A 23800-nucleotide genomic window follows, 5' to 3' on the forward strand; every position below is an offset into this window, starting at 1 on the left:
GTCAGTACAAAAGTGACTGACAAAGTTATGCGTCAGTTCCAGCAGTAGTTTGAGAGTTATGGCATGCGCCCGAAGCCACCTGTATAGGAACAAGAACATGTTGTGCCTCCCATAGGTAAAATTAATAAACATTTATGTTCAATAATTTATATGTTTTGTATAATCTAACATTTACTCTGATAGGGAGAAGCGGGAAAGGAAGTTGTTCAGCACCAGCCGTCCCAGGGGATGACATGGACGATGGTAGTCCATGTCTGCTATACATTTTAGATGGTACCGGGACGATGCTGGTAGCTCGTGGAATAGTGTTTCAGGCAGCGACTTTTGTTCATGGTATGAAGCTATCAGAGTATGAGCTGAAGGTCTCAGTAGACAACATTATCATACCAGATGCCTCAGTTCCTCTACCCACAGATGAGATTTTCATTGTGGCATAGACATTCTAGTCTTTTATCGCTTGGCCTAAACACTTGGTTAGTTAGGTTTTTGACCCCCCGGTATGGAATTCTACTTTAAACTTCTCAATTTTAAAGTTTACATGTTATTGATGTCAAAACTTATCTTATTTTTCCATGTAACGACAGACGCATGCATAGGAGAAGATTCGTTTATCTGAGGACGATCCTCTTGGTGCATTGCAGCAACTTGCTGACATCATTGGAGATAAGCCTTTGGAGGTTGAATATGATGCTAATGTATTTGGGAGAGGCTTTGAGGTCCCAATATACCTACATAGCCAAGATGTCAGAGAGCTTGCGTCGGGAACAGAAGAGTTGAATATTACATTAGTTCAGCTATGGATGATGTAAGTCTATGAGAAATTATTTATATAAAATTGATTTATATATCAAGTATACTTATATCAAAGGTAATTTTTGATTTCAGGTATATGTTTGGTGTTAGTAACAACTTGGGGTACAATGATGTCTATGGGTTCATTGCTCCCCATGTCATTCACGAAACAAATGATTTTGATGAGATCACAACATATCTCACAAGAAGATTTATAAGTGGGAAGAACATACTTTTTATTCCTTATATATCTGGGTAAGTGAACTTTGTTAACATAATAAAGTTCCATATGTGATTTTAATATATAATAATTAAGTTATTATGAATTTCAGGCGCCACTGGCAGCTACTTGTTCTTTCTGTGCAAGAGAGCTATGCTTTGTGGTTCTGCTCATTGCATAAGTCTCCTCCCAAACATTTGAGACAAGTAGTTCATTGGTAAGAACCTCAATGTTTAGACTTTCTTTGTTATATAAATGAATGCTAAAACCTTTTTTTATATATAGTTAAATTTCAACAAGTATGATGTTGGTTGGGAGATCAATTGCCAACAATAGAAAGCTTGCATGGATTGCTCTCAAGGTTTGACATATGCTAAAGCCATACTTTCTTATAATTGTTTTGTTTTAATGATTTTCACTAACTATTTACAACTGCGATGGTATATTGTAGTGTAACAGACAAAATGGTTCATATGAGTGTGGATACTATGTAATGTATTGGATGACCCACATCTTCTGAGCAAGTTATTACCCGAAAAATCTTCTCGTTCTGCCTTAGCCAAGAGTCAGCCTCATCAGGAGTAGCCTCCCCATTAAATTTAGTTGGATCATGCCTTAAGAAGTCATTCAAGCTAGAATGATTTTGAGGTACTTGATCAACTTGTTGTTGCTGCATCTTTGTCGAGTTGAAATGATTTCTTCAAAAAGATAACAATACAATTTAGCATATGATATCAATTTCCTCCAATAGTCATTTTCATCATAACAATTAATAGTTTTACTAAGAATAATAATTTCACTCCCCATAGTCCCAAAATACTTTCGAAAACCATTGCTCTGATACCATAATGTAACACCCAAATAATTTAAAGGGTATTACTGATAGTAGAGACTAAATTAATTTAATATCTCATATAAGCAATCAAACTTTATTTCAATTACTCCAAAGTACAATACCAAACATACAAACTTTAAACAATATAGTCTTCACCATTGAAATTTCAACTTATAAGTTTTACACAACATAATCTTCCCAATACAAATTTATTCTTTTTACAAAAATTCCTGAAAGTTTTTCCCCGCATCTCTCTCATCTCTAAGCTTTTTCAACCGCATCTGCAACATTATCTAATCACATATAACATGAGTTATATGATCATAGTACAAACAAATAAGGGTAAGCCAACCATATCATAAAATCATTAAACTTTTAATAAAAAATATAATCATGTATTTTTGCAATTGATAAAATATCATTATTCCGATGTCATTAATTCATCATTATCAAAATCATCTTCCTCATTCCCATAAATCTTACAAGTGTACCATGCTTACTCATGAAGCCTTATGGTCAGACCGCTCTCTGCCTGCTTCCTTAAGCCTCACTTATATACTATGTCTTACTTTCTGAAGCCTTATGGTCAGACCCCTCTCTGCCTGCTTCTATAAACCTCAATGTTACTTTGTTCATACCAAACTCTCATGGTATAACTCGATCATACTACTCCTGGTAGTAACATCATTTCATAAGTAATGAATTTCTCATATCCACCCCAACATTTCATAAAACCAACAATTCATACCCTCTTATCCACCTAACTCAATCATGTTCATTCTTTAATCATGAATTCATAATAACCCGTTTTGGTATCAATAAATTAAACATATTGCCAAATATCATGTTTCATATTATAAACTCATTTTGCCCATAACGAGTATAACTCAACATATTTTCACCAAACAAAGATTATGGATCAACAAAAATATATCAACATATCTTAGGAACTACATAATAAAGTCTGGGCTCAATGTAATAACAAATAAATATATATGAAGTTTTTACCATGATAACGTTATGCATCTACAATTGACTTATTTTATTTTATTTTCATCCTATTAGAGATCTTTCTTTACCCCAATTGGTCACCGGAGAGGACCCAGATGTCTGAACGCATCAAACTCACCTTCGACGCCAGCACATATGACTAGTCACAACTGACTGGACCAGGCCAGGGCTGCTCTATGATCAGGGATGTGCCAACTCAGGTTTTTAAGGTTCCTCTATCCTACCAACAAAGGGAGGCCCTTAATAATTTACAATTTATTTATTTAATTTATCTACCTTGTTCTCTTATGCTCTAAATCTAAAATACCTAATTTTAATATTTTACTTCCTCTCACAACAACCTCAAACAGTATCTGTATATTTAATACCCATGTACAAGTTATTACAGAACCCTTTCTCCAAACCTTCCAACAAGATCAATTTCAGTCAACAAACTCATTCAATAAATTCATCACAATAAACATCCATAATAGAATTCATACAAGATAATTATAAATAATTAACAATAATAAAATATTACTATAAATGGTCATAGAAGAATACAATATTTGACAATCATAAAAATAATCTTAATATAAAATTTTATGGGGAAACAAGAAGTTGAATCTGGCAGAGCCGGTTAGACAACTTCTAATCCATCCAACAATACAATATAATTAAATAACAAGAACAATACATGTTTGGGGAAATAAGAAGTTGAATCTGGCAGAGCCGGTTAGACAACTTCTAATCCATCCAACAATACGATATAATTAAATAACAAGAACAATACATGTTTGGGGAAATAAGAAGTTGAATCTGGCAGAGCCGGTTAGACAACTTCTAATCCTTCCAAAAATTGCAATAAAATAAATAAGTAAAGCAATAAATAGTTTGGGGAAACAGGAAGTTGAATCTGGCAGAGCCGGTTAGACAACTTCTAATCCTTCCAAAAATGTAATAAAATAAGTAAGGAAAGAAATAAAAAAAATTTGGGGAATCAAGAAATTGAATCTGGCAGAGCCGGTTAGACAATTTCTAATCCTTCCAAACTACAATAAAAATAAATAAGGAAAACAATAAAATGTTTGGGGAAACAAGAAATTGAATCTGGCAGAGCCGGTTAGACAATTTCTAATCCTTCCAAATTACAAAAATAAACAACTAATAACATACAAATGGCATAACATATTCAACATCACAATTTACAACTATCACACTCGGATATCAACACAAAAGCATACTCTCATTTAAATTCAAGATCATACATAAACAAAATATTCCATATTCAAGATTTAAGATCAAACAAAAGCAAAATATAGCATATTCAAGACTCAAGATAATATAAAAGGAATTACTCAAAGTAGCTCCCCTTACCTCTATTCCAGACTTAGTTTCCTCTTCTCAAACCGTTCTCCGGAAACTTCTAGAATTTCCCCTCTTCAACTAGAATTTCCTCCAACTCTCTTCTCTCACAATTTCTCTAGAATTTTGGTGTAAATCTTCAGCCTCCCCCCTTGGCTATTTATAGCCAAAAATTTTACTATTCATTTTTACTATTCATTTTTACTATTCACTTTTACTATTCATTTTTACTATTCAAAAATTATTTTTTTATTCACCATTCTTATCTCTGAATGATTAATTCTACGTGGAGTGTTCTCTTCCACAAATTATTTTAATATTTTTTTTTTTTACCATTCACTATTCACTATTTACTATTTACTATTTACTATTCACTATTCACTTTTCTAAAAAAAATCCTAAATAAGTTACCAAAATTTTGAAGCTCTCCCTCTAGAATTACTATAATTTTATATCCAAAAATATACATTTTTCTATCCATTAAAATTATTATTACTAATAAAATGCTAAAAATTACTATTAGAAATATATATATATATATATATATATATATATATATATATATATATTTTATGGGTCTTACAGTTGGAACCGCGGCCAAAGGTTACACGAATTTTTAAAAAAAAAAAGGTTTTGGTCGCGGTTCAAGAAAGAACCGCTGTCATATCTCCAGGTTATTACCGATGTTGTAATCGCGGCCTAAAGTCCCAAACTTTTTACCTTGCCCGTATATGCCGTGATTCTAAAACCGCAACGTATATTCAAAAGCAATTGCAGTCATTGCCCTTCGCTGCACTAGTGTTGATTTGGTAAGATTTTTCTACTCTAAACGTCCTTTATCGAAGGAATTTTATTTTCCTAAAGTGAAATGGATTGAAACTTAAAGTGACGAATACATTTAGGCAAATGTTGTTGAGCTAAAGTTTGAATGAGACTTTTTCTTAGAGATGGAAAACTTGAATAAAATTTTTGTATATCTTGATTATTTTAGAAAGGCTTAATAGGTTATTTCGTCCCCAAGTTAAGAGCTGAATTTCCGTTTAGTACCCGTTTTTAAAATGCTTCTATTTCATCCCAAAGTAGTATAAATTGTATCAATTAGGTCCCTTCCGTTAAATTCACATAAACGGAGTTAACTCCTGTTGACGAATTTGTACTTTTTCTTCTCTTCTCTGCATTTCCTGCCATGTTCCAGCTTTTATCGATATTCTGATATTCTGATGGTGGTAGGACTTGCTTGCAAACGAAATAGAGCACTGTTTGGATCATAAGTTGGAACAGATACAACTGAGAGAACAACACCAGACACATTATCCCATAAAGTGTCCTGTCCACAGACCCTAACCTCCACCCATGCACCATCGTTTTCTTGAACATAAATTGTATCAACCCAAAGAAAACCAACAGCTTCAAGAATATGAGTATCGATAAACTCGTCTTCCCCCTTATCAACGCGTTGCTCTTCAACATGGCTCCAATCCCACACGAGTCTTCCAACACAATAACAACACTCCAGTACATTGTAGGTTGAGGCCCCAACGCTGTTCTCGTCGTAGATGACAGTCATTGTTGCTTATTCTTTACCACCTAAATTATGGATTAGAAGATTACATGGTCCAAAACGTTAATGTAGAAGTGAATCCATGATCTGAATTTTGCAGGCATGGAGAAATTGGAAGGAGGGGAAGGCATTAAATATTGTTGATCCATCACTCAACAACAATTCACGGGATGAAATGCTGAGATGCATCCATATTGGGTTACTCTGTGTTCAAGAAAATTTAGTTGACATATCGATCATGGCTACCATTATCCTGATGCTTAATAGTCATTCTCTAAGTCTCCTTATTCCTACCGAACCTGCATTTTATATGAACAGTAGAACTAGAAGCTTTCCAGGGATGTAGTCATGGGAGTATAATTCAAGGGAAATGGATCAAGTGAACCAATACTTAAATCAGCTCAAGAATAAGAAAATGAAGCTTCAATTACTGAGCTATACCCTCGCTAGATGTTCATAAAAGGGGATTCATTCATCATCTTTGTTTCTTTGCTTAAAACAAAACAGAATGTCTTGTAGTGTGCAAAACTGAGTTAAATACATCTCACATCCTTTGCCAAAACTGGGACTGAAAATATCCAAAACTTTTTAACCGATTCCACATCACACCAACTAATCTCACAAATATCCAAAAATACCCTAGAATCTATGGTAGTTTGCTGTTAGAAAAAATATTCATGGCTAGAATATTTTTTTAATTAAAGAGAAGGAAAACAAGAAAGAAAATTAAAAAAAAAAGATGAAAAATGAAGTTGTTTGAATTAAAATAAAATAAATATGAAGTAAAAATAAATAAATATTTCTAGTTGGTTTATTGAAACATGTGAAACAGATACTTTTTTGCTCTCTGTACTTTATGTTTTTTTATTCCTATGAATAATAAATCATGTGAAACAGATACTTTGTCTATGACATAAAACTAATAGTTTGGTACTTCTCAAGTTTGGGAACGACGGTCATGACCTTGGAGAAAGTGACCTCTCTTGTGGTGTAGATTGAGGCGATGGTATATACCATTGCAGAGGTGGAGAGGAGGGAGAAAATGAGGAGGAAAGTGAAGTAGATGAGCTTGAAGAGCATGAAGGTGGCCCATTCTGAAGAGAGCATGTTGGAGAGGGTGTGGTATTGGGGTGTGCCTTGTGGGGTTTCCATCATTTGTTGTGTATTTTTGACGATCTTGCCGAAGAGGATGTTGGAGACTTCGATGTGGATGAGGAAGATGAATGAGAGACGGAGGATTAGAGTTAGGGTGATCTTGATGAAATATCTTTCTCCATGCAAATATGAGAGGAGAGAGAAGAAAAAGCTGGAACATTGTAGGAAATACAGAAGAGAGAGAAGAAAAAATGCAAATTCGTTAGCTGTAGTTAACTCCGTTTATGTGAATTTAACGGAAGGGATCTAATTGATACAATTTATACTACTTTGGGATAAAATAGAAGCATTTTTAAAACCGGGTACTAAACGAAAATTCAGCTCTTAACTTGGGGACGAAGTAACCTATTATGCCTTTTAGAAATTATAAGACAAGTGGGATGAAGATTAATGAAAGACTTCTAGCCTTTGTTCTTCCATGGTGTTGGCGTTGGTGTCTAGAGGGAACAATCATTTGCTCAACTTTTTTGAAAATGATAGGTTGCTGACATATGCACCGAAAAATGGCATTTAATTGTATTGCCCTACTATCTTCTCAGATGTCATGTTCAAGGCAAGAAGATTGTCTGTTTGTCATTTTTCTTTTCTTGTTTTTCTGTGAAAAGTTTGCCAGCACTATAATTACTAAGCCATTCTAAAATAAAATTGGAGAATTTGCTCTACATAAAATAGAGATGATTAAGAGAATCAACCAATGCTTGTTTAAAAATGAACAACAATGTGAGACAAACAAAAGATTTTGCTCAATAAGTTCAATCCCTTCAATAACCTGTCCAAGAACAAAAAAAAAGCTTCTTATTCTTTTTCAACTCACTTTTAATTATAACTTGTTTTTATTTGTTTTCTAGATAATATTAATTAAAAATGGTTATGTTTAAAAAATGGCCAAATAAAAATTCATTAAATTTAAATAAAAGGCTACCTAAAAAATATTTTAATTTAAATAAATTACTTAAAAGATAAAATTAAAATATAAAACTGGACACAGAAAATGAGAATTCCCTTTATATATAAATATAGATATGAATAAATACTCTTAGACACACAAAAACACACACATATATATATATATATAATTATTATTAAATAATTTTAAATTTGTAAAATTTATTTTAGTTTCATATATCAAAATAGAATATTGATTTATTGTTTTCTAAACATGTGAAATTATTAATTATTGTTTCATTTAAATTTAGATTCTTTATTTTAATTGACAGAATTGTTTCTGTGACATCCCAAAATATAATAACCACATCATATAATTTAGGAGTCAACATTCCCAATAAAGAGAACAGTTAGAGTATGACTTGCAATTAAATACGGAATTACAGTCATCCAAAATATAATACAGAGTTTCATACTTAGACAGTTTAGAGTATCTAATATCCAAAGGTTTAAATATGTAAATCCTAAGTAGACTGTGCAGCACATCATTCTCCTCCAGCTCTTTCTCCAGAGGTATTTCCTCAACAACATCTGCTCCCATCCAAGTGGATGATCATCGCAAAGAAAAACATACACAAGCAGCACACAACACAGAAGCAAGGGTGAGCTAGATAAACAGGCAATAATCATATTGTTCAATCAATTAATAATCATCATGCTTAGTACATATAAAACAGTTAATACATAACACTTTAAACCATGACTCAAACACTCACGCGACTCATCCGGATTAGTATAACTGTCGAACTATTGGTCGTCTTTGCACTTGCGTAGTTCAGCTGGCACTCCCCAACACTATGCAAGGTAAATCCCCCAATCTGTCTATGTCTAAACTCTAAGACTATAGACGAGGACCTCCCTCTACTCTCACCACTTACACTGCTCTCCTCTATTTGAGCATGAACAGTGCTTCGAGTGTAGGGATAGACATACCAGTTCAAAGCTCCATACAGTTATACAGAACAACAACAACACCCCACACATCACTTTCAATCATCTCACCCTGAGATGTCCACTTCATACTCAATCTCATCATTTTAAGCCACATAATTCAAATATATGAACATACATACATCCTGGCAGTCAAACAACATCAAACAGCTCAAACAGATGTGGAAAAATATGAAACTAACTGAATCAGGTCTCACAACGCACCAAAATGCAAGGCATGACAGGAAAAATTCGCATAGCGCACCACCCTTGGTGCGCTGAGCGAATTTTCCTGACGAGGGGAGTGTTTTTCAGCTAAAATTCGCGTAGCGCACCCCCCTTGATGCTGGGCGAATTTTCCTGACAAAAGGACAGTTAAAATTCGCATAGCGCACCCTATTTCGCATGGTGAATTAATTCGCAGCATACATCAGACCTCAAACCTCTCGCTATGCACCCCACTCGCTCTTCGAATTAAATGGGCAGTGATCCCAGACCACCACCAGTCGCGTAGCGACAGGATTCGCCATGGCGAGTCCGAAAACAGTGAGCATCACCCTCTGGAAATTCGCACAGCGAATTTCCAAGACAGTGAGCACCCTTTTCAGGGTCTCGCTATGCGAGACAACTCGCATAGCGACACTGCATAATCTGCAGAACGTGAATTCTGCAGAATCACACACTCACACTAATCCTTACCATTTTCATTTATTTTCTCCAACTTCTAACCCTCATAATTCTTGTATCACACCTAATTAAACTTGTCTAGATGATTATAACCCTTCTTAACATGATTCTAGAGTGATTTCTACCACATTTCAACTTAAACCTTCAATCTAATTAACCCAAGGACCCAATTTTGATTCTACCATTTTAAACATGACTTTACTCTGTTTTATGACCCTAACCTGTTCTAATTGACTCATACAAGACCACCACACTGTCCAATTGCACTCAAGACCACCTATGCTTAAACTCCCTACCTTAGTTCCTCTCAAAGGACCAAAAACAATACTCTCTTAACCCTTTACTCATCTAACATGACTAACACATGATTTCCACCTCAACCACATCTCCCTAACCCAATTGGTCATCGGAGAAGAATCAGATGTCTGAACGCATCAGTCTCACCTTCGACGCCAACACATATGACTAGTCACAACTGACTGGACCAGGCCAGGGCTGCTCTATGATCAGGGATGTGCCAACTCAGGTTTTTAAGATTCTTCTATCCTACCAACAAAGTGCTCTCAACAAGTCCCAAGTTACTTATCTAAGTCATCCAAACCACCCTATGGTACTCTAGACTCCAATTGCCCAATTTTGGTACTCCCCTTCCCTCACAGTAACCTGAAACAGTTCGTGTATCCACTCACTATCCATTCTAACTATTTCCCAGAGTTCTTACTCCAATCCAGAAACCAGTACAACCAACACATGTTCATCCAAGTCAAACAAGGTTCAGTACATCATGTATACACACTTTCACATCTTCAACAGGTTCCAATCAACATGTTCACCATAAAAATACAATTAACAGTAAGACAACAAGAAAACTAATTTATCAAACATATACATCATACGTTTCAACAACACAAAGAAGAATAAATAGCTAGCTCCCCTTACCTCAGAGTCGAACTACCAAGCTCACAGGAACGCTCCTTTACGGAGTTTCACCAAATGAGAACTCAACCAAACCCTACAAACCACCAAGGTGGTGACAGTAACAGCTCTTAGAGCTTGATTTAAAAAACCAAAAATTATAAACAAAACCCCCTAGTAACATACAACCAGTAGCATTGCATGTTCTAGGTTTGAGAATGAAGACAGAGAAGGGAAAAGTTAACTCACCGGTCCAATCGAAAATGCGATCGGTTCAAAAGGAAGCCTTCGGTGAGATGAACGTCTGAGCACCCTCCAACTCAAGATTGAAAGGTTCAAAGAGCTGGAAATTTAGAGAGAAGGTAGAGAGAGAGCTTTAGGGCACAAGAGTTTAGAGAGAGAAAAGAATTGAAGTTCAGGGAAGAGAATGAGTTCTGAAAAGCCCCTCCTAAGGTCAAGTTGGCCTTACTCAGATGGACCTGGCTACCCCACATAAGGCCCAAAGACCCTTTGTTAAATTTACAGGCCCTCACAGTTTCTGAAACAATTATATAGTAAATATTTTACTAAAAATATATATAAATAATTTAAATATATTACACAAATTTTATTTTTCAAAATATGTAAATAAGTTAAATATAAAAATTAACAACAATTTACTATTCAATTTTACGCTATAAAATACTTATAATGAATTTTAATTATTTTTATATAAATTTAAATTATTTTTAATACTGGTTCGCAATAAAATATTTATAATTTTTTTTTATTAAATTAAGACGATTAAACCTTGCGTCATTTCCAATTAAAACAAAACGCACGGATATAATTAGAAAAACACTTATTTTCCATTTGCCCAACTTAGTGCAGTGAAGTTCCTCAGTCTTTAGTTAGTCCCATCATCACACAGATCAAACTGACTCAGTTTTCTACAACAACAGCAGCAACACGCAAACTACACCTACGATTAGGGTTTCCGCCATTCCCCAAATATCCATCTTTCAAAAATTAGGGATTCTTCGGCCATGACGGACGGCTATTGGAATCGGCAACAGGCGCTTCTCCCCCACTCCGGCATGCTCAAGCGACCGCGTTCGGAATATGGTTTTTTCTTTTTTCTCGATTTTCTTCGTCTTTTGGTTCTCTTTTGTGCAATTTGCCCACTTTCTCTTGAATTGTTGTGAAAGTTTGCAATTTTCTGTTTCGTTTGTAAATTATTTGTTGTTGGTTGTCACAATTTATTTGGGCGCTAAGTGCCAATCTTCTTACGCGTTAAACGGTGCTAATTTTCTCGCTTATTAGGGCTGCGTTTGAAATGGTTCTGTTGAGGTTTAATGGTGCCTGTCTTTCTTGGGTCTGTTGCGTTTGAAATGGTTCTGTTTGTTAACTTGTGTTCGGATCCTGGTGTTTTTGTTGGAAGACAATCGATCTATTCTTCTAGTGTAGAATTTGTTAAGGTTTTGTTAATGTAGAAAAACAAACGCCTTTTGGACTTTAGGCATTGCATAGGGTTTATACTTGGGGTGAGAATTCAATTTAGGTCTGGGATACTGTTTATTTGGATTTCCTTTTTGTTTAAGATATCGGAGAGCCCAAATAAGTTGACGCCTCTCTTTTTATTTTTGTGTCTGTTTCCTTTGCTACAAAGTTTTGGATTGGTTTTGGGGGGAGGGGTGGATAATACTTTTGTTCATTAATAAATTGCACAATAAAATTTATGTTTGTTGACCTTAATCAGGAGTGATTGTAAGGTTGCATGATACTCTCATTTGACAAAATCTCAATTGTCGAATAAAAGGAAAGTTATATATTAAATAAATAGTTAGTAATTACAAATTTAGTTGCAAGTGAGTTACTTTACGTATTGTAGATATAATATAAGCCACCTGGATTTCATTTTAATTGTTCTCCCATTCAGTTTTTCTCCACGCTGTCAGTTCTCATTGTATCCACCGTGAAGAAGTTTCCCTTTGCATTGCCGCATTGATCTTTGAGAGAGCTGTATCACACACCCACTCATACACATTCACCTTTTCTCTCATTTCCCTACATATTTATAATTGTAAACTCGCTAATTTTGTCTTCAATTTTCCATTTTTACATTATTTTCTGATCAAAATTTTGTCAATCCACATATTTCAGTTCATTTAAAAAAATAGAAAATCCAACCTTATAGAGCAACGATTGCATTTCCATTTGCTACTGGTTTTTTTTATGGTCCAGCCTCTTGTGAATTCAACTTTGAAACCACAAATTCCTGTCCTCTCTCTCTTGAATTTGTCATTGCAGTTTTTCTTGGTTTTTCCACTTTTCCTACTTTTGGCACCCTGGCTTTGTGAGTTTTATCTTGATCACCATTGTGGTAAGTTGACAGGGGAGCCTCATGTAGTATACCTAGAAAGAACACGTTCTCTTTCATTGGAAGGGGAAGAAGTGTATTTGTCTATTTCCATCTTCTGATAAGAGATATTTGAATGAATGTGGTTCCTATTATCCTGGTTACATTGTTGATCTTTTTTCAAATTGTTTTCTTCTAATGTCCTTTTAATTAAATTTATTGCTGTACTATTTTTTCTTTCCGTTGGTTTAGATATGCTGATTAGTGGATTAGTTAATTTTATTTTATTATGTACACAGTTAGGCTTATTAGGTCCAGAAAGTTTAGTTCATGAAAGCTTGTGTTGTGGGTACATTTTCCGTCTTTTTGTCTAGTTCTTTTTAAAACATTTTCTGTCTATGCCATTTTTGCTTTATTAGTTCCTTTTAATATGTTGGATCTTGATATTCTGATGGTGCATGAGTTGGCAAGTAATGATATCTTTCTGCTGTGTCAGCAAACCATGATTTGGGTTTCATAAAGCTGCACCAAAAAATGGACATTCTTCTATTCTATTCAGTCTATTGCAGTGCCAGTGTATGAATAGGAGTCATATATGATGGGGATTTTTCAATATGGTGTTTACAGCTTTAGTGCTCTTTGCTATAGAATTGATTTGTATCAATTATATTTTTTTAATGTTATTATTTTATTTTTTCATTTCAGATATGCCAGCTTCTGGTCTGTCTTCAGGTAATGAGATTCATAATTATATTGCTCGTGATGATGACCGTACTGGTACTGTTCACCGAATGATAAAGGACACAAAAACAATTGGAACTGCTTATGACCGCTACCTTCAGAGTGGGGTAACACTTCATCTTGCTGTGTTTTCTTAAATATTTCAGTGTTGGTTTTTTGGCACTTTCACTACTGCTTTTTTTTGGGTGTTTCACTGTTTGCTTATGAGACTCATGCATCCTGTTTGTTTATACAGCAGCTTTCTTCATTTGCCTCTGGGGAAGCCAGTACAGTTGGTGGTATTGGGTTGGCTAGGGGTGGTGGTGGGGGATTACCTGGCCATTCACTAGCTGATCCTGCTGTTTTGGGGCGTCATGGGGGTGGTGGTCCAGATCTAGCACCAAATGGACGGGGTGTTAATTATGGTGGTCAGCTACCTGTAGATGCTGTTTCCAGGCCTGGACCTGAGACGGTACCTCTACCTCCAGATGCTTCTAGCACTTTGTATGTTGAAGGTCTCCCCTCTGATAGTACAAGAAGAGAAGTGGCTCGTATCCCTTTTATTCTAATGCAATGCTTGGGATTTTCATCTTCTTGCTTTTCATTTATTTCCAGAGTTACATTGATTTTAGTTCTGTTATTCAAATTCCTTGACATCACCTTAGATATCTTCCGCCCCTTTGTTGGGTATAGAGAAGTGAGACTTGTGAGCAAAGAATCCAAACATGTAAGTGCACTGTTTGCAACAGATGCTTGCTTGTCATCTTTTGGTTATTTAGTTTATTGGTAAAAATTTGCATCCTCTTTGTGGTGAAATGGCTGTTCAATGCAGCGGGGTGGAGACCCTTTAATCCTTTGTTTTGTGGACTTTGCAAATCCAGCTTGTGCAGCAACTGCTATGAGTGCCTTGCAAGGTATCATTTACAATTACCTTCTGATATATAAGTAAATTATGTTTTGGTTTTGTAAATTACATGCCTGCATCATTTTAAAATGAGATGAAATGTTGATGATTGCTATGAATTACAGAGCATTCAGGCAGAATTTATTGTGCAAATAGAATCAGATGTGAACATTCTGCTCTATTCTTGTTTGTTCCAGCCCCTAGCGAAACCAAAATGTCATCCACGCTTGGATCTTATGTTGTTCTGATTTATATTTAAAATGCCTTCTTCTTTTGTGGAACTGAATTTGGACCTCATTTCTTGTTATGCTTATATCAAAACGCACTAAAGACAATCCATATGTCATATTTTATCCTATTCTACGCACATGTCAAACACTGCCTTTGCATGTTTAAATCTTTTGAACTAATGGCTATGGTTGGGACCATGTTCCTAATGATAAAGCTGTTAGAAAATCTATAAAATATCTCAACATTATTGCATGTTAGAATATTTTATAATTATTTGATTAACCTCTTGGGAGTAGTTTCTATCTTTCATTATTTTCTTTTGGTTAAGCTATAGGAAGGAGGGAGACATTGAGCTGAAACCTCATGTTTTTTAGAAACACAGATGCTTAATTTATATTGAAAAAAATGGAATCAACACAATAAATAGAGATTTCGTATCCTCTTATCATATATATGGGAATAAATAAAACGTTCTTAATAATAAATATATAATCTAGATACTTTTTGTGACAAGATTTGCATTATAACACCCCCTAAAAGCTGAAGCATTTAGGTCACATATGTGCCCAACATCTTGTAAATATAAACAATCCTTGGTCTTGAAGGATTGTTAAAGGACTTGGTGAATATGTTAACCAACTATTCACTAGAGTCGAAAACAATCTAGTGATGTCTCTAGCTCCAATTTTTCTCACATGAAATGACAATCACCTCAATATGTTTGGTCCTCTCATGAAAGACAAGATTAGAGGGAGTTGAGAGAAGCTAAAAAGCCTTATTTCACTTAGTAAATATGATACAACTTACTATTGTATTTATAGGAGACAGTAGTTCTGAAAAGTAAAAGGGTGGGAAGCCCCTAACAAAACCCTAAAAGTAAAACCCCTTACATAAATATTAATAATAAAGACATTTCATTTCAACACTCCCCATCAAGATGGAGCATATAGATCATATGCACCAAGCTTGGAACATATAAATTGAATCGTAAGCCCCCTTAGAGATTTGGTCAGAATGTCTGCGAGTTTTTCATTAGAGTTGACAAACACAGTAATAAGATCCTTTGACAACAACTTCTCTCTAATAAAATGATAGTCAATCTCTGTGTTTTGTTCTTTCATGAAACAATGGATTGGAGGCAATGTGAAGGGCGGCTTGATTGTTACAATACAACTTCATCTACTCATTTTCACAAAATTTCAACTCTTAAAGGAGTTGTCTAATCCACACAAGTTCGCATGTAGTTAGAGCCATAGACCGATACTCAGCTTCAACACTAGATTGAGCAACAACACTTTGTTTCTTACATTTCCAAGATATAAGGTTTCCTCTAAGTAAAACACTATCCTATGGTAGATCTTTTGTCAATTGGACAACCAACCGAGTCTGCATCACAATATCCTTCAACTTGAGTGCTTCCCTTGTCCCCATACAACAATCCCTGTCTTGGGTTCTCTCTTACATATGTCGTGTGTTTGGTTCTATCATGCTGCACTAGATTATGAGCTATGTTAATATCAGATTTCTTATCACAATAAAGTCTCATTGATTCATCTGACTTTATTCTTAAGTCTTCCAAGATGATCTTTAACCATAGTAGTTCACATATCCCTTGTGCCATTGCCTTGAATTCTGCTTCAGCAGAGGATCTGGTTATCACATTTTGTTTTTTACTCTTCCAAGTCACAAGATTTCCGCCAAGGAAAGTACAATACCCCGTAGTTGACCTCCTGTTCACAATTGACCCTGCATAGTCTGCATAAGTATATACTTCCACACTTACATTCCTATTTCGTTCAAACAAAATTCCCCTGCATGGGATTCCCTTCAAATATTGCACAATTCTTAGTGCGGCTTGTAAGTGAACCTCCTTAGGTTGGTGCATGAACTAGCTAACAAGGCTTACAACAAATGCAACATTAGGCCTAGTGTGAGATAAATAAATCAGTCTACCAACTAACCTCTGATACATTTCCTTGTCAACTGCAGTACCTTCTACATTCCCCAACTTCATGTTTGGATCAATTGGTGTACTCGAAGGCTTGCATGCTGTCTTCCCTATTTCTTTCAACAAATTTGTGATGTATTTTTGCTGAGATATAAATATTCCCTTTTTAGAATGGGCCACTTCAATCCCTAAGAAATACTTCAATTTTTCCGAGGTCTTGATTTCAAATTCCTTGGCTAGATGTTGGCCTAAGAGTTGTTGTTGCTTCTCATCATCACCTGTTACTATAATATCATCTACATAAACCAATAGCACTGTAACTCTCCCTGATTTAGAGTGTTTAATGAACCAAGTGTGGTCTCCTTGACTTTGTTTAAAGCCCAGACCTATCATAACTTTAGTAAACCTTCCAAACCACGCTCTTGGTGAATGTTTGAACCCATACAATGCCTTTTTTAGCTTGCAAACAGTGTTGGCAGCTGTTTTTCCCTCATATCCAGGGGGCAATTCCATGTAAATCTCAATTTCTCCATGAAGGAAGCAATTTTTAACGTCAAATTGATGCATTGGAGATTAAAGGATTAGGGATAGTTACCTCATGTAATGTTGGGTTGGATGGTTGAACATGGATAGACTTTGGAATGGTCTTTGTCTTCCTTGTATAAACCAGATTTTTACCAAATCTTACATTAGCCCTATCTTGAGTGAATTTAGTGAGTTCCTTCTCAGCTGTTACACTTTTAGTCCTTATTTCTGGTCCTAAGCTTAAGTCAGGAAGCATAAGGATATCATCTTCATTTGTTGTAGTCTCCTCCTGAAGATGATCTTTATAGAAGTAACTTTTGTGCTCAAAAAAGGTGACATCACAAGACAATTTTTTGGATGGTGGGTGATAGCATTTATATCCCTTTTGTGTAGATGAGTAACCTATGAAAACACATTTTTAGGCTCTAGGATCAAGTTTACTTCTAGCATGTTCAATCGTCCTCACCGATTGTTGGTTTTGTATGATGCAATCATTGTTAGAAATAATAACATTGCATGAGAGATCGTGTATGAGTTTTTTAATGGAGACTAAGCTAACAAATAATTTAGGAATATGAAGGACATTTTTAAGGGTCCTTGACCTGCTGCAGTCATCAGAGAGCCATTAGCTATGGATATTTTCTTGTTGCTAGGGCTAGGGGTGTAAGAGGAGAAAATGTTAGATAAGGGTGTCATATGGTCTATAGCCCCAGAATCTAGTATCCAATATGGGTTAGGGTGTTTATCTGAGGTATTAAGTCCAAAAGAGATAAACTTTCCCTTTACCTTTTAAAGTTTTGCGAACAAGTTGGGCCCATTTCAGATAATTTGTCCCATTTAAGTGGTAGGCAGTGTTGAGGTTCTGGAGTTGTTCCTGATTGGTTTGTGATGCAATAGGCACCACTTCAGTAGTGTGGTCTGCCATGTTCAAGCAACAGAACGATGGTAATGCACTGAGAAGAGATTTGAAAGGAAAAACACTACAAAATAAAGAAAACTGTAGCAATGAAGGCTATGGTGTAGAGTTGTGTTGGCAACAACAATGAAGGTTGTTTTTGAAAGGGAGAGTGGCAGCAATGAAGGCTGCCAGCTAGGGTTTTAGTGCACAGTTAGAGGCGGCTCCCAAATGTTGAGAGCTCTGATGCTATCTCATAATTTAGGGTAAAACGTATATATTATTATGCTGAGATTACAAATCCATATATACAATGCTAGAGAGCTATTTTGGGAAGTATAATAGCTCCTAAAGAAAGTATCCTTATATTTCAGGGATATCCTAATCATACCTGATAATTATAATCTCCTAAATAAGGAAGAAATATAATTAATAAAAGCAAAGACTTTAATAGAAATAATACAGCTAAAAAGATTCTAACATGTTAAGAAGTGGACTTTAAGCCTAACTCAACCTCACAAAACTAGCTCATAAGGTGAGATTTGCATCACTTATATATTATAAATTGGTCTTAACTCTAGTCGATGTGAGACTTCCAACACACCTCCTCACGCCAAGGTATATACATCTCGAACGTGAGAGTAGACATTAATGGGTGGCCTGATAGCGGGTGGAACAATACGCTTAACAAATAATAAATATCGCTAGGATATGCTTTAACCATAGTTCTGATACCATGTTAAAAAGTAGATTTTAAGCCTAACTCAACCCTACAAAACCGGCTTGTAAGGTGAGGTTTGCATCCACTTTATATTATAAATTGATCTTATCTCTAGTTTATATGAGACTTCCAATAGTTAGTAATTTGAACTTAGAATCCATGAGAATCTCCAGTGATTTCACACTTGATAGCTAGTTTCTTTGACATCAAGAGCAGGCTTCCTCTTTAAGATTATTGAGACATTCTTGGATTGTGCAACTTCTATACACAAACAAGTATCGAAAGTTCCAAGTTTTACTTTGGAAGTAGTAGGAGAGGGTACTACTCGATGCTTATGATTCGTTCTGGTCATTGTTGTAATTTCAATGTCATCCACAAACAATGAGATAAAGTTTCCTTTAGGTGAATGGGGATGGAAGACAAAGTGGTCAAGTTCACTATGAATCAAATTGAATTTTGTACCACAATCCAAAAGTGGCCTATCCAAAAGAGTTCTTAATATTAAATCAGAATAGCTGCCAATGATAAATGACAAGTGATAAGTCCTAACCATTTGGGAACCCACTCTCAATAGAACCAAACACTTAAATACTCTAATGAGGATCTCTTACTACTCAATTTTGGATTTGACCACTCTATAATACCCATGTTCCCGTTATAGCACTGCCCTTTGTTGACATTTGGACGTCTTTCACTCTATGACACTTCATTCAATACCCTCTTAATTAGAATCCTTAACTAGTCATAACACTTTGTATGTGGCCCTTTTGAGACATTGACAACCAACTCTTATACTTATACCAATTGATAAAAATCCAAGCATTTGGGAATCCTCCCTCAAAAGCTAAAGGGAGAACCATACCCATAAATAGTCCATTATGCATCTTGGACTACTCGATATGGGACTTGGGCATCCTAAAATACTCAAGTTCCTACAAACAACCAGAGAGAATAATAGTTAGACAAAATTTATTTGGATCAACGACGAGAAAGTATCTAAGTAATTTTGCAATTTAATGGTATGCTTTGCACCTCACAAGTCTTCTATCCATTTTTAGTCCAATCTGGGTCAACTTCAAAGGGAGAGGTGGGGGGTGTGGAGTGGTGTTGGTAAAGCCAATGACGGTCAATAATCCATTTTGGGTGAGACGATGCTTCACTTATAGAGTTAGGAATCAAGAATAAAAACATAAGACAAAGGATAAAGGCAAACATAATATGAAGGAGAAGGGCAATGATAACTAAGGTTAATATAGTGGGGGGTGGGTTGAGTCAAATATGTTTTCTCATAGAAATAGGTGAATCATTTTCAGTAGGCGGACCCAAATCCTGTTATGAAGAAAGCACTAGTGAATGGTCAACTTGTCATCGCGAGTTGTCACAAGAGCATGTACATTACTGTCATGAGGTTGTGAGCATGGTTATCAAACTCACGGGTTAACTTGTTAACTCAGACTATTTACATGCTCACTTATCGCTTCTGAAAGCAAACTCGTTTTTTGTGTGGAATCAGTAAACTTGGTGGCAAAATTGGTAAACTTGTATCAAATTGCGTGTTTAGAAGTGTGTGAGTGAGTTTGATGGAAATTTTTTTTAAACCAAGTCGTAGGCATATGAACTCACAAGATTAGGGCTTTTGTATTTAATCCCCTTCTTTTTAACTCCATCGCGCATTACCTTCTTGCCTCACTCGTAGTTGCAAAGCCCATCATTGTTTTTGACGTTGTTGCTCGCAATCTCTGTCATCACTATTGTCCAAGGTCGTTGTCACTGGTGCCGTGGGTCACCGTTGCTCGTTGTGGGTCGTTGTTTCTTGCGTATGTCACTGATGTGTTTGTCGTGGACATTGGCACTGTTTCACAATCGCCTGGTCAAAATAGTTTTTGGGTTTTTGTTGCTTTTTAATTTCTCAGGCCCTCTGTTTCGCACTCTTTGTTTTTAATTTCAAATTGTTTTTAATTGTTGCACTGCTTTTTTTTTTAATTTTTTATTTGTATTGAAAAATTAGATTATTAGGTAATTTTCCTGAACATTTTGACATTTCAATTTATCTTTTATAATATTTATATGAACTTATATTTGAAGTTATATAATTTTGTAAACTTATTTTTATTAGGATGTTTTTCATATAATTTTTTTTTTCATGTAAAGTAAACTCAGTTTACAAGTTAAGTTTATAAGTTGAGTTTACTTGGTTGTCACGAGTTTTGTGTAAACTCTTGAGTTTGACAACTTTAATAATCGTGAGTGACCTTGATAAGTTTGAACGGGTTGCTACTTGGGTCTCTCCTTTGGAAGCATCTAGGGAAACCACAAGGTCATCTTTGAGAAACAGATGGAGGTGGAACAAAAGTAAGGGCTCTTTTTGTTGACAGGAGACACCATTATGTGAGAAGAATGAGAATTATCAAAATAATAAAGACTAGAAGGGAGACGTAAATAAATATGAAATATTTTGAAGGTAGGAGCGAAATAACAAAAACCTTTATGTGATATAATGTCCTAGAAGACATTTAATGTACCTTGCCAAATGTTTGTACATGCAGTTAAATTATGATCAAAGCAATTGGAATCAACTTCATTAGGAGGGATTGCATGAACATATGTATGAGAAAAAATGTAAGAATGTGGGACTCGGTTATTTATGACAAAAGATGTCTTGTGATTAAAACGTTGTGAGAGCTGTATCTCATAAGAAGCGGTAGGGACGATTGCCACGAAGGAGAAGAGTTATCTTAATAAGATTCTTTTATGCTTAGCCGCCTCATTTTGTTGAGGAGTGTGTACATAGGATGTTCAGTGAAAAATGTAAAAAATGTAAAAAATGTAATTGATTTACCAGTATGAGCAATCAAAGCAGTAGTGCCTAAATGTTGGCTGCTATCAAACCATTGAACAAAATTCTCGTAAGGACAAGGTTGTCAAATTTGAGAATTTATGTAAACTCGGAAGAGTTTAGTAAACTTGACTCGTAACTTCACATGAAAAAAAGTATTTATATGCTTCTGGAACTACTTTGATCATCGAACTTTTTATTTCATCACAAACAGAAGCACAAGGTTCAAATCCTCCCTACTTCTAGCAAGATGATGCTTGAATCTAAATATTTCTCCACTCACAATCTTTGAGCAATAATTTTACATTTAACTTTTCTACCATTACCATTAATATCTGTCTTAAGTTTCTATCCAATATCTGATATGTTCCCTAGAATAATTTTACTTCTACTTTTAATAGATGAAGATGCACTTGGATTGTTCTCAATTGAATTTGAACCATTACCAAACATCCTGCTTTAGTTTCAGCTAACTACAAAATTCCGAAATAAAAAATTATCTAAGTGTAGGGTCACTTATTTGTCACAAGGGAGAGGATAAAATTTTAGTCACAATGCTGATAAAAAGTAAAATCAGGAGTGACTGGACATAAAACGTGAGGTGCAGCGATGCAAAATGAAAAATAAAACATAGCGAACCTGTAGACGTGAGGTGTGAGGGGCTATCTATGAACTGACACCACCCATGGTAACCGGGAATGTGATGGCGGCTGACGATCGCTTGCAACGTGAAAATGAGAGAGAGAGCATGAGAACAAGAACTGCAATCGTATGAGACTAAGGAAGAAGATGGGCTTGTTTGAAAGAAGATGATTCAAAAACCCTAATATGATGAGTCAGCCCTAAAATTGACTTCGTTTTATAAAAAAAGTTTCTCGACTAAGTCACCAACTCAGAAGCACACTCACGAGTTCGACTGAGTCTATCGATTCTACTATTCTACTTCAAAACCAAGTTTGCTTCCAAATTAACTCGGAATCCATGTGTAAATACTTAAACTCATGTGAGTTAATGAGTCAATTTGCCAGTTTAATTACCATGGTGAGGGGTAAGATTAACCTGGTATGATCTGCAGGCTGTGGGGGTCTTTGTAGGAGATGTGTAATGTGAGATCCATTGGCTTGGAAAGGGGACGAGGTTGGGTTTGGGGTGTGGCATTGATTAGTATAGAGAGGGCAGAAAATTGGAAGTTAGTTTGGACGAACGCATAAAGAGGCCGACGAAGTAGCCTGTGAGTAGAGCAGTTGTATGGTTTGTAATCGTAAGAAGAAAGCCAAGTATATTTGATGAACTTGTTTTGAGAGATCTCATGGTAATTAATATTTTAAAAGTCTGGTCTTTGACAGACTTGTATAGCAGCATTGTGTGATCAATGTAGCCTATGTCAACTACTGTGTATAATGCTTTTGTTCATCTTGTAGTGATTAAAGGAAATTTAAGTTCTGTAAGAATACTAAATAAATGACTAGAATCGAAAATAAATTAGATTAATAAAACTAGAATACAGTGGCATGTGCTGTGCTCCCTTGGTTGGGAAATCTAACAGTTTCTTATACTCAGCGACTTCACATATTTTGGTGCAGAAAAAACTTCTTGGTGTTTACTGACATTGTGGTTGATGTACAGGTTATAAAGTTGATGAGCTCAACCCTGAGTCCAGTCACTTGCGGCTTCAGTTTTCCCGGTATCCTGGTCCAAGAAGTGGACCTGCATCTCGAGGTAAAAGATGAGCTTGTTCTCATTGGCCATTTATGTGTTATGCTCGTCTGAATGTCGGTGATTCTTTATACCATGTATTGGGGGAGATACTCCATATGCCGTTTTATTTGTTCCCTCCGGATATTAGGGCATTTGAAATGCATAAAATATTTATAGGATGAGATCAGAGTACAATTTCAATTAGAAAAAGTCTAACAAATTTGGATTTTTAGTACATGTATTCAATTACTCTGCTGTATCATTATTTGTTAAATTTAGTATATTAACTGATCTATGGTAGCGTTTACTGTAACATTATCGGTCATCCTGTTACGTTTCATACCATACTGGGGATGTGTGCAAATTGGGTGGACTGTAATGTAATGTTGGTTATTCCAAAAGCATTTTTAGCGTAGGAATGTGTTAAACTACTGATCTTTGTTACAAAATCCTTTTACCACAAGCTAGTTTAGACATCACAACGTCTTCGTGGTTATATATTTTTAACCTGAATTGGTTAAAAGCCTTTCGAGTATTTGATCAACACATCTCAACACCTTTCTGAAAAACATTCGGATTTGTGCATTGG

General features: G+C 35.4%; 1 protein-coding gene and 1 pseudogene across 2 annotated transcripts; one reads left to right on the forward strand and one right to left on the reverse strand.

Moving 5' to 3' along the window:
* Positions 1–5320: 5320 nt before the first annotated feature.
* On the reverse strand, positions 5321–8404 carry LOC148190563 (uncharacterized; annotated as a pseudogene).
* A 2842-nt stretch (positions 8405–11246) lies between these two features.
* On the forward strand, positions 11247–23518 carry LOC148190564 (RNA-binding protein 1-like). Of its 2 annotated transcripts, none has more exons than XM_088102815.1 (6): positions 11247–11499; positions 13439–13581; positions 13713–14004; positions 14119–14180; positions 14286–14367; positions 23140–23518. In XM_088102815.1, exons 1-6 carry the CDS (start codon positions 11421–11423, stop codon positions 23241–23243), a joined length of 762 nt encoding a protein of 253 aa, XP_087958941.1. In that variant the 5' UTR covers positions 11247–11420; the 3' UTR covers positions 23244–23518. The 2 variants fall into 2 exon arrangements, with proteins under 2 accessions (XP_087958941.1, XP_087958940.1); XM_088102814.1 differs by having other exon boundaries at positions 11248–11499; positions 13710–14004.
* The last annotated feature ends 282 nt before the right edge of the window (positions 23519–23800 follow it).

This window comes from Vigna umbellata, unplaced genomic scaffold, assembly GCF_029865625.1.
Source record: "Vigna umbellata cultivar VRB3 unplaced genomic scaffold, Vumbellata_1.0 scaffold_762, whole genome shotgun sequence".
NCBI lineage: Eukaryota > Viridiplantae > Streptophyta > Magnoliopsida > Fabales > Fabaceae > Vigna > Vigna umbellata.

What these genes read in the sequence shown, in the direction of transcription:
- LOC148190564 (XM_088102814.1), top strand. Translation starts at nt 11,421, where the DNA reads ATGACGGACGGCTATTGGAATCGGCAACAGGCGCTTCTCCCCCACTCC. An exon ending in ACCGCTACCTTCAGAGTGGG is followed by an intron (nt 13,582 to 13,709) that starts GTAACACTTCAT and finishes TTGTTTATACAG; the next exon opens with CAGCTTTCTTCATTTGCCTC. An exon ending in TACAAGAAGAGAAGTGGCTC is followed by an intron (nt 14,005 to 14,118) that starts GTATCCCTTTTA and finishes ACATCACCTTAG; the next exon opens with ATATCTTCCGCCCCTTTGTT.